An 11,793-nucleotide genomic window follows, 5' to 3' on the forward strand; every position below is an offset into this window, starting at 1 on the left:
TCTGAACATAGTTCTTGGATACAGCGTCCAGATTTAAAATCTTTTCTGCACATTGATTTCACCTGAGAATTAAAATTAATTTACTTTTGGAATAGATTCTTAATTCCCATTGTTCAAATAAAGAGGTATACAAAACTTAAATTTGGAAACCATCTTTAACTGTATGAAACTGTTTTCCAACAGTAACAAAGAACAGCTTATATAGGCTTTTATCTGACCTCTACTTAAATAAAAAAACATGTTTTCAGGGAAATGTGTCTTGGAAGTAACTTCCCCTTCCCCCAAGATTTTTCTCTCTGGTTCTTGTAAAACATTAGGTCAGTGTGTTCATTTTATTTTTGTTCGCTTAATGTGGGTGAAAGTTTCCTCCTCAAGCTTGTGTGATTTAAAATCACTTGTATGATTTTTAAAAAATATTACAGCAATCTTTAATAAAAGAACAGATGGAAATGTCAAAAGACTATCAAAATTCATACCAAAGGAAATAGTATTAATCACTGTAAAAAGCCAAAATAACCCAATAGTAATAAGAACTAAATGAATAAGAAATGTGTTGTTTCAATAGCACTGAGACATTGATTTTTCTCACTGCCTGGCACACAAACTCACATTACAGTTGTGCCATTTAGATATATACACGCACACACACACACACATACGAACATTTAAGTGCTCTTTCTTTTTCCGACTTCAAGTCTGTGTTTCCTGTAGGGCTGTTGTAGTTCACATGCTTCATATGTACTCATATAACTTAACTAGCATTTCTTCTTGCAAATGGGGGAGATGTGTTTTGGTTGTTCATTGAATCACATTTTTATATGCATTTACTTGTGCAGGTGAGATTACGAATCTGAAGATAAGTACAACTTGCAAAGAGTATATGATCTGTAGCTTGTTTTAAGCAATGTTTACTTTGATTTCTTCAATACCTTGAAGCATTAAAAAAAAAAAGGCAATGAATCAGTTGTTTAAGCCTGTATGGAATGCTGTGTAAGTGTAAAAATAGTTCCCTGAAGTTTTTTCAAGGCAGTGTTTCTATGTTTACCAGGCTGAGAGGGTACTCTCCTGGAGAGTATGCTACAGATGGTAATATAGCCAGATTTGTAGAGGAAAACAATCAAAGACTTTGGAACTTTTGTTTTAAAATTATTATTATTATTATGATTATTATTATTATTTTCCATCTGGGTCACTTTGACAAGATTTAGTTTTTCTTCAGTAACAGTATTCCAAAATATTTATCCATCTTATATTGTACCTGTAATCAGACATTTTTTGCTATCTTAAGGTTAGAATTTTTACCAACATAAATTTTTGGCAGAACATCCATGATAAATTTAGCATGATAAAATGTATTGATACAACTCTACTTGTAAAGGTGTAACTTAGGTCTTTTACCTCTGCCGGCATTACCTGTACTGATAGAGCCTGGCAAAGGCGCACACACGTAATTACATTCACACACAATAACTCTGCCAACAGTGCTACACATACCAACCAAAATTAAATCAGCACAATCGAAGTTTTATTTATGCTGTGCAGATTTGCACTATTACTGCAAAAGAAATAACACTGCAGATTCACGGTCTGCCTAATTTAAGGAAGTCCTGTCAGAAATGTTGCGGTCAGAACCACTGTCTCTCATATTTCTTGTCCCTGTAAATTACTTTGGCTTAGGTCCTGCAAAAATATCTACGTTTTCAGGTAACTCCAACAATGCAATGAGCCCTTTCTGCTGCTTAGAATGCAAGCATGTGGCTTCTACAAAATTTTACTATGATATGCCATAATGACAGAGGTTAGTGTTTCCCAAAATAATAATGTCTTTAATAATCTTACTTAATAAAAACTTAAATTCTGTTTGAAGAAGCCTAAAATTATACAGAAAGTTGAGAGTACTCTTAATACAATGGTATGTGGATGGCAATACAGCAATCATGCACTGTGATTTGTGTACACACGCACAATAATGTTTAAAGAGATGGCTCTTTTCTATTACTAGAACAATTTTCCAGAGTTAAGTACATCATCACAAAGTACATCAATTATACTCCATTCACTTAATGTTGCCTTTCATTTTTCTGCTGTTCCCTAACCCCAATTAAGTATCATCCTAATCATTTCAGTAAGTTTTTAATGTTACAAAACTGAAATCAGACTTACTGGGTAAAACACACAAAGCATCTAAAACAAAATTAATAATAAAAAACTAGCATGATAATTACTTTTTTTTTTTACGGTTAGGGAAATCCTTATGGGATGAGGGCCAAGTACTCCAATCCCCATCTCATGAAATACTCTCATTGTGATTAGCAGATGAGGTCTGAGCTTCAAACACAGTAGTATTTAGTAAAGCATGAGTGTTTAAAGTAATTTTAATCAGACTGCTCATCTAAGTAGTTCTACAGTCTTGTGTGTATGACATGAGGTCTTTAGCTTGCTTTTGGAGCAGCACTATACCTATTTCTAAGAGTACAATCTATTTCCACATTTCAATAAGATAAAAATAGTTACATGTGTTCAGTTCATTACAAAAGAAACAAAATGAAATGTTGTTACCTATAGACAGAGACATCTTAATTTATTCTTTTCCTTTACAACACTTAGCATTTTTAATCAATGAGTACATAAATGAAAAGAAAAAAAGCAGATTATCATATTGTCCCTTGTAGTTCTCTTTCAAAACCTCCTGGTGATAGTCCACAAAGAAGTAATAAATTGCTTCTATCGTGGAAAGATATGTATCTGGCTTTCCTTTCTGATGACGCCAAAAGCAAGTTTTCCTTGTTTTCAACTCAATTTGTAGCAACCCTGTTAAGAAAAAAAACTGATACGTTAGACAAAATGGATTGGTAGACAGGATGTCAAACAAAGCCTTCAGTTCTTCTGGTTTTGGCTTTGCTGCTAACCTGCTAGATGCCTTCATGCAAATAATTTCCCCTCCCTCTACTGTCATTTTCGTTTGAAAAATGGGGGTGATAATTTTATCCTTCCTCATGGACCACTTTGAAACTCGATGAAAAAGTGCTGTAAAATCTAGTTTACAGTCCCCAGATTTGCAAGTAAAACTTACAGGATATTCTTTTGCTTCTTTCAGCCTCACAGCATTTAGGAAACTGAAGTTTGGATGCAGAGTCTGATCAGATGGCAAAAGTGAATGTCACACCTACAAAGACTTAGTATTCATAAAATGATTAACTTCATCTCTTGCAAAGTTAGTAACTTTCAAGTGTAAAACAATCTCTAACTGTCAGTTTTGCTGAACTCAGAGGACTATCTGTTTGCTAAATGCCAGATTCTTGTAATTAATGTTTGTTAAATAACTGTAATGTCCCTGGGACTACTCAGGAGAAAGAATGACAGAATCTGGTCATTAATTTTATTAGAAACTAAAAGTATTTCCACTTGAGATGAAAGCAGGAAATTTGGTGTCTGTGTGGCATATGAAATTTTTTTTATCTACTGCAGTCTGTCTGTAAATGTTTTTATTAATCAGATGAATTTTAAACAATTATCTTCATTTTTATGCTCCTTAAAACGTGTAAGCTATTTAAACCAAAAAACACTTTAATGTGTAATCACTCTGTATACAGGGTGGACAATGAGATTATAAAGAAATAGCATATACACCAGGCAATAATAATATAATTGTGTTATAAAATTTATCTTTTTCTAAACATTAAAATCAGATACAAAGTTTGTGTCATGGGGTGGTTTGGTATAAGTAATAGTGTAAGTAAAAACATTATGGTCTGTGCTTGCAGGTTATGGACAGGTAAGTTTGGACAGAAGTTTCAGTAAAGTCCAAATGCAAAATAAGGTAGTCTAATTATTGCATCTTAGTATACTATACATATGTATTTAAAATAGTAATTATATTTGTTGTTTGTTTCCCTAAAAAGGTTTCATTGCTTGCCTTTCCTTACTTTGAATAAGGGTAGCCCTTATTCCACTATGCATGAAGGAAAAAAAGTGAAGTCTCAGACCTAATCAAAGTGAAAACTTTCATAGAATCCAGTGAAGTTTCCACTTTAACAGCAGTGAACTAAATTTAGGGGATGATTCCTCAAGTATAAATTCCCACCTATTTGTGGTTTGAATATAAACATAGCTTCAGTGAAGGCAAAACCACTGATGCTACTGAATGTAACAAATGCACGATCAGTTACTTTCAAACACAGAATTCTAGGAGTTTTAGGAAAAAAAAATTTAGAGGGGGTTAAGGGTTACAGTTTACTAAGCATGTTTCTGTCATCTGTACTGTATCTGTATAGCCAAAGGCAATGTTTTCTTATAAACAATGGTTGTTCGTAAGAAAGTTTAAACTACTGGGGAAATCAACATGTTGGTTTTGCGTTTTTAGCAACCGCATACTTTAAGCTCATTAGAAATGAATGTTTCTGTGAATCTGAGATCAAGCAAAATGGTAATACCTTTAAATCTGGTTAGAGACTGAATATAACCTAACTTCCTTTACAAAATTATTCTCCTGTGTCTTCTAGCAGGCAATACCTTTTCGAGAGATCTTCCACCTTCCCTTAAGCCTCTGTTTTTTCCCATATGCTGCATCCTATTATCACAAAATAGTCCCTGTGCTCCCTCCACTATAATAATAACAGAATGCTCACAGTTTTGTTAATCCTGCATTAACCATACTTAGTCACTTATTTTACATCTAAGAGACTTATCAACGAAATGCATGTAAGTTGTAAGGTTTTCGTATGTGCTGAAGCCTCTGAGCCTTCAGTCACCTCTTTGACCCTACAGCTTGTATACAGTGGACTGGGACATTCACTAGTTCAAGAAACCCCAGTGCTGGCAAAGGCTACCATTTTATTGAAGAAATGAAAGCAAGCACAGAAACTTAAAAAAACAAACAACAAAAAAATAGATCTATGATTCAGCCTTGTACAAGGGAATAAGCTAATAAAGTAAGACATTTTGCTAATACAAAATGAATCAAATTTACAGAAAAAATACCACAGCAATCTGTTCCTGTAACAGCCATCTTGATGTTGCCAATATGCTTCATCACTCTCATGAGAAAGTAATCATTAACATTAGATGCAACTGTTCCTCTTCTGGTCTAGTGATCATTTGTAATGAAATAATCAATCCTAGACATTACCAACTTTCAAGTATTTCCTGCTTTTAATGCAACTGGGTTGGTTTTGGTTTCTAAAGATACATTATACCACTTTTCCAAGAAGATACAGAAGTATTTTTTGTCCAAGTTTTTAAGGCTATCTGATTTTAAGATTAATGGACTCAATTGCTTTCTCTTGCAGTACAATTAGCTAGATTTACTTCATATATGAATGCAGGCTTACAAACCACAAGGCTTTTCTTTACATTTTCTTGGCTTACTTCACAAATGTTTCCATCCAGTACTTCCTGTAACTTCATCTGTTTGAATAAGTACTGTAATCACTTTTTATTTGGAATTATGAACTTCAATACATAAGGAATACTTTGCTGGATGATGACTTCATTTGGAAAAACGACAACAGTTCTCTTTTTCATGTATATACAACACAGCTTATGCCTGGGAAAACCCTGCCATCTTGGAAGGCAAAACTGTTACCTCTAAAAGGAGTATGAACGCAACTTATGTCCTGTATGACAGACACTAAGTGGTAATAAGCAATGAATATGTAGGCTGTGCACACTACATATACCCGGGTAAAATTTTCCCCTGGGGGTGGATGAGAGACTGCCCTCCCCATCCAGCCTGGCCTTGAACAATGCCAGGGATGGGGCATCCACAATTTCTCTGGGCAACCTGTTCCAGTGCCTCACCACCCTCACAGTAAAGAACTTATTCCTAGTATTTCATCTAGGTCTACTCCCTCTTTAGTTTAGTTACCCCCTTTCCCATCACTACACTCCGCGACAGAGAGTCCCTCTCATCTTTCCTGTAGTCCCCTTTTAGGGACTGGAAGGCTGCTCTCTCCAGAGAGACTTCTCTTCTCCAGACAGAACGACCCTAACTTTTTCAGCCTGTCTTCACAGAAGACAGTGTTCCAGCCCTCTGATCATTTTTGTGACCATCTTCTGGACCTGCTCTAACAGGTCCATGTCTTTCTTGTGCTGGGAGCCCCAGAGGTGAATGCAGTGCTGCACATGGGTCCCACCACGGTAGATCAGAGGGGAAGAATCACCCCCCCCGACCTAAGGGCTACACTTCTTTTGATGCAGCCCAGCATACGATTGTCTGCATTTATAAGATTTATATTATTTGTTATCATTTTCATATAATTTATGATTTACATACACAGGTACTTCATTTAACCATGTCCATAGCAGTAACTACTTATTTATTTATTACCTTGAAGTCGTTCATCAGTTATTATTTTGTTAGTTTGATTCCAGGTACTGTCAATAAATATTATTTTCTTCAGTCCAGTGCTTTCATTCCTGTTGCTTGCGATACATTCACTTAGATTTTTTTCTTCTTTAGGTTCTATTTTTGCTTGCTTAAGAAACGGCTCTCTGGAACAGTCATCGTCATTGTCACAAACAGCCTTCTTACTGTATTTTTGGAGATGGAAAGCAATGTCTTTTACTGAAACTGAATTGGGGCCAGGAAAGATAAGCGCTATCTAAATGAAGAAAATAAAGAAATCTCAGTATTACCAAAATCTAATATGCTAATAGAACACCAGGAATTGTTTCACTGAAGCACTGAAACATTACGTCCCCACCCACAAACATTTAAGTAAGTAGAAGAGGAGAGTATCTTTTCAAATATTTTAATATTTTAGAAATATTTTATCTTTTTTTAATCTAAAAGGATAAAGGATGGTATTAAAATAAAGAATAAAGACATAAATCTTTAATTAATGTCACATCTGTGCCTTTAGTACCAATTCTAATGCTTCTGCACAAAAGTTTTTTCAAAGACAATGAATGGTGTCATATCTGAAGAAGCTCAATTTCATGTGTTGCTGCAGTATATGGGGCAAGAAGGCCATAAAGAATAGTTTCTACCTTGATTTCATTCACAGATTTTAGATCAGAAGAAATAATCACTTCTTTCCTTCTGTCTATTGTAGGTCCCACAAAGACTTTACAACAGAAAGTGATTTGCTTTACTTCATTTTTTTTTCCAGTAGCTTCTTGTGGCATTCAGAATCTGTGGCTTGGAAAGCCTGGAATATGAAGTCACTGCAGTCTCTTCTCATTTTTGCCTGCCTTCTCCATTGTTCGTTCTGCTTTTCTTTTTTTTTTCCATCTCTCTACCTCTGTACCACCTATTCCTTCCTTGATGTCTCATTCCTTGAGGAAAATAACATCTCTTTGAGATACATACACTTTTTTCCTTTTCATGTAGTCAAATAATAATGGATTGGATGTGTAAATCTTAAATTTCAGATTAACTTCAATTTAAATTAGCATATAAATCCAAGTTAATATCTCACTTTTTTTCAGGCTCTATGCCAGCTGTGATAGACAATATTACATTTGGTAGTTTTTTTCTATAAATAACAAATGTTAAAAAATTAAGGAAGTTTAAGTCTGGCAGATGCTAAGTATGATAAGCAGAACACCCAACTGAATATTTTCATATGTCTGTGTAAAATATTTCTTATAGTATGCAGCAAATCAAATTATCCACTAATTAAGGCGATGGACATAGGAAATCCAAGGTAGTTAGGTGGTGCTACAGTAGTTCCAAGCTTTGGAGGCCAGTCCATAACTATTATACATTTGCAGGCTTTGAGTTGCTCAAAATGGAGGGGACTGGATTAGCAGAATAGTGCTTCCCTTCCAGGTGAGTGTAATATCAGCTGCAGGAGGAAGTGCATAAGATACCTCTGTATTTCCCCAGCACAAACCCTTGTTATTTATATGGAATTTCTTACTTCATGTCTTTTTTCTTTGTATTCTGGAATGCAAGGGTATTTATAAATTGTAACATCATCAGGTGCCAGGAGCTTAGCATGCACAGCCGTGCTTTTGCCATCTGTTTCATTTGGGTGTTTAATAATGTCAATCTTCAAAGGTAACTACAGTAAGAAAGAAAAATATTTATGATCACATATGTATACACAAAAGCTTATACAAAATCCAGGAGAAATCCTATGGGCATGTAATTAACGTACTTCCTTTAAATAGTTTTACCATGATATTTTTTTTAGTCAATTTAGAACTAAACTAGAGAAAGTGACAAGACTCACTTGTTACTTTCTCTCAATTCGTATAAATACCTAAGTACACAATGAATGCAATTTGGAACGCTGCAACAGTAGTGTGGTTAAAAGCCCTAGAAATAGGATCAAATGATAAACAAAATATGGGCTTAAGTTTAGCAATATAATGGCCCTAAATATGAATACTCATCTGTATTAGGTATTCACCTTATCATAAAAACGGTCATTTAATTGAAACATACCTAAAGCCAATAGCTCAAATTTCCATAGTACTTCTAAAGTTCTTCCACAAAGCTTTCAGAGTAGTGTCTTCAAAATGCATTTTAGTTCCTAAATGATTTTGGAAAATGTATCTCTATCACCTTTGATGGTTTCCCCAAATATTGTAACTGAAGACTGTTATGCTTGTTTATATTTTAAGAGCGGTTATCTGAATTATAACCATGACATTTAGATATGCCTTCTAGCACACATGTAACATTTATTCTTGTTTATGAACAAATAACACTTACGTTCACAATACACTGTGTTCTGGCCAGTGTTCTTATAAACTGAAGAATGAAGGTAAAGAAACAAAAACTAACTATAAACAGCCATTTGCATGAGAGGCTGAGTGACTTCAGCTTATCTTCTATCTATTAGGTACATAAACATTTATGGGAAGAGTGGAACATTGTCAGTGCTTGTACATGTAATTCCTCAAAAACAGTAATTTTATCTAACTGTAGCTTGTTCATATATGACCACTACTGTGTTAGAGATTACTGTTCATAAAGATTGAATCAGAAAAGAAATGGTCAGGGACAGTCTGTTCTCCGTCCCTGGTAACTAAAAGGCACAAGAATATTAGAAAAGATGCATAAGAAATATTAACCTTCACAGTCGGAATTTCTTTGGTAGGGACAGTTTCAACAGGAACAAAGCATGTATAACAATAAAACATCCTTGAACTATTGCATCGTGGGCATTTTGATCTCCCACTTTTTTTTGCGTTTTCAAGTACTTCCTGTGATGCCAACTGTAATTGTTGAAGTGGGTTATCTCGAAATGATGATGGAGTCTGCGATTCTAGACTTTCCAAACATTCTCTATTTCTTTTTGGTCCTTGAGAGTTTTCTTCATTTAAAAACTTAGATGAATTTAAAGACATGCTTAGCTGAAACAGACGATATGATGTACCTGTTAAATAAAAATCCATTATACTATGCACAAATTTATAGGAAATGATTCTATGTGATCCTACTTAACAAAAAAATACTTAAAGGTATTTTCTATAACAGAAAAAAAATAATCATCTGGTTCAGTAATTATAGTACCAAGAACTTCAAACAGATTTCAGGAGAGCATAATGTACACAGCTAGAAAGAACTTGAGCTCCGTGTTCTTAATGTACATACATTCATAATTTTACCCAGATAACTAATTCTATTCACTTAACTTGTGCAGAATTATATTTTTGTTCTGTTGGTAGGATCTGTCTAAAAGCTTGTAAAAGCACTGGTTGACAATTGTTACCTGCATGAGCAGTTCCATTTACTTATCAGCATGACTACTGACAAGGAATTAAATGTCTACAGGACAGAAAGCCATAAGAGATAAGTTAACTATACAGATTTGGATCTCTATGCTGAAATTTATTGTGCATGGGCAGGCCAAACTACCTGAATGAAATCCCTCTTGGCAGAGCTTTGTGAGATAAAAGAAGCTTTTCAGGAGCAAGGCTTGAGGCTGAAAAATTTTTTGCAAAAGCAAACACATGGCTTTGGTACTCCATATCCTAGATAGTCAGTGCTGACAGTCTAGATTCATTCTGCAGGTTCATATTGATTTAATAACACTGACAGAATAATTGTTTTTGAGGCTTTCTTCATGACATTGTCTCACCCTTTGAAGCTGGCATAACATTTTCTCTGTGTGCTCCGAATAACATATCAGAAGCTCGACCGTATACCTGATCCAGGCGGAATCAGTATTGCTGTGTGCAGAGGTTTGTGTTCGCAGGCACAGCTTTAGTGAAACCCTTTTGACTAGGTTACTCAAGGTCCTCCCTGGTCTTCAAAGCAGTCCACATTCATGACCTTTAGCAGCCTTCAGTAGTTATAAACTGCCTTCTGCACTTGGTGCTGCACCACTTACAATGAAAGCAGTAATCCCTCATATTTGCTTATGGCTACTTTAGATTGCCTTTTATGTCAGGAATCACACTTGTGAAATGATCTAACAAAACAGTTATGCTTAACAAAAACAAACAATAATTCCTGAGATGTGATCCAAAATGAATTGTTTAGATAAAAACAAATGTAATTTACTTGAAAAACAACAAAGACAAAATAGCTAACTTCCATTATAAATTTAAATTAACTAATCCCAGAAAAATTAGTTGCTATTTTCTGATAAAATTAAATATTTATGCGTGCTTTGGTATCTCCCCCTGCCCCACTGACAAGCTTTAACTTTTGAAAGATCAGAGATGGCCATTCCAATAAACACCAAATCCAATAAGCATACAGATTCCTTAGTGCAATTTGCTTTTAAGTATCTCAGAGAAAGCCAAGGGAGAAATATCCACTATGTCTCAGTGATAGCTTGCTGTGCCTCTACTAACATGTGTAATTATCCTCAAGAAGCAAAAAGGCCCTGTAATTTGACAGCCATTCCCTACCTGCAAACCGATTCTTTTCAAAAGGATGCCTTACAGAACTGCAGTGTTTAATTATGATGCCCCAAAGCACCTTCATTATTGCTACTGACAAGAGCTGTGCTGCTGTAATGGCACGGGAAAACCTTTGTTGTCTCAGAATAACAGCTGTTCAAAAAGTTACTGCAGTATACGTACAGCAGACTTCTCTAAAGGTGGAAAAAAAAAAAAAAAGAACAAGACAGCAATGCAGTTTACACCACCTGTAAGATCCAAATTCTGACTGAGAGAGAAAGTTGCAAGAATGCCAATAACCACTCCATCTGTAGTTAACCTCCAAAACCCGGGAAATATCACTTGCGGGGGGGCTCCCTCCACATCCCGCTTGCAATTCGGAATTTAACTCTCGCAGGTTTTTTGCCACCGCCTCCCCCGGCCCCGCGGAGCCCGCAAAGGCCTCGGAGGGCGGCCGCGGCCTGGAGCTGCCCCGCGCCGCGCTCCCTCCCCAGTCCCGGGCGGCGAGGCGAGGGCCTCGGCCCCGCGGCGCTCCTCACCCGCGCAGGGCCCGGTCCGGCCCCGCTCCGCGCCTCGCCGCTCCCTCCGCTGCGGCCCCGCGCGGCCTCCGCGGCCCCCAGAGGCCCCGGAACGAAAGCGCCGGGCTGCGGCCGCCGCGGGGTGCGGGGACGGAAGGACGTGAGCGGCAGGGCGGTGGCGGGGAGCGGTTGCTAAGGGGCCTTAGCAACGGCACGCGCGGGACTGTGGGCAGCGCAGTGTGACTGACTGGCTGTCTGTCTGTCTGTCTGACTAGCTGTCTGTCTGGCTCACTGACTCCTTCCCACATAACCGTGTCCCCACGGCGGCCTGAAGGCGCGAGGTCTTCGCACACCTCCCTGGCCCTTCAGCAGGCTCCAGCTCAGGGCTTTGCCCCGTTTGTGAGCAGCAGCAGAGCGGGACCATCTTAGCAGCCCAAACACTGAGGTGTCGCTTTTAACGGCCAGGCCT

General features: G+C 37.0%; 1 protein-coding gene across 6 annotated transcripts; it reads right to left on the reverse strand.

Moving 5' to 3' along the window:
- Window positions 1–1,507: 1,507 nt before the first annotated feature.
- Window positions 1,508–11,495, reverse strand: DTWD1 (DTW domain containing 1). 6 transcript variants are annotated; one of them, XM_035554050.2, is made up of 5 exons: window positions 11,346–11,495; window positions 9,028–9,332; window positions 7,866–8,009; window positions 6,329–6,602; window positions 1,508–2,811 (listed from the first exon to the last, which is right to left on the reverse strand). In XM_035554050.2, the coding sequence occupies exons 2-5, from the start codon at window positions 9,301–9,303 to the stop codon at window positions 2,582–2,584; spliced, it is 924 nt and encodes a 307-aa protein (XP_035409943.1). In that variant the 5' UTR covers window positions 9,304–9,332; window positions 11,346–11,495; the 3' UTR covers window positions 1,508–2,581. The 6 variants fall into 6 exon arrangements, with proteins under 6 accessions (XP_035409943.1, XP_035409945.1, XP_035409942.1 ...); XM_035554052.2 differs by having other exon boundaries at window positions 9,028–9,309; window positions 11,346–11,490; XM_035554049.2 differs by lacking the exon at window positions 11,346–11,495 and adding an exon at window positions 11,055–11,222 and having other exon boundaries at window positions 9,028–9,309.
- Between the last annotated feature and the right edge of the window lie 298 nt (window positions 11,496–11,793).

This window comes from Cygnus atratus, chromosome 11, assembly GCF_013377495.2.
Source record: "Cygnus atratus isolate AKBS03 ecotype Queensland, Australia chromosome 11, CAtr_DNAZoo_HiC_assembly, whole genome shotgun sequence".
Lineage (NCBI taxonomy): Eukaryota > Metazoa > Chordata > Aves > Anseriformes > Anatidae > Cygnus > Cygnus atratus.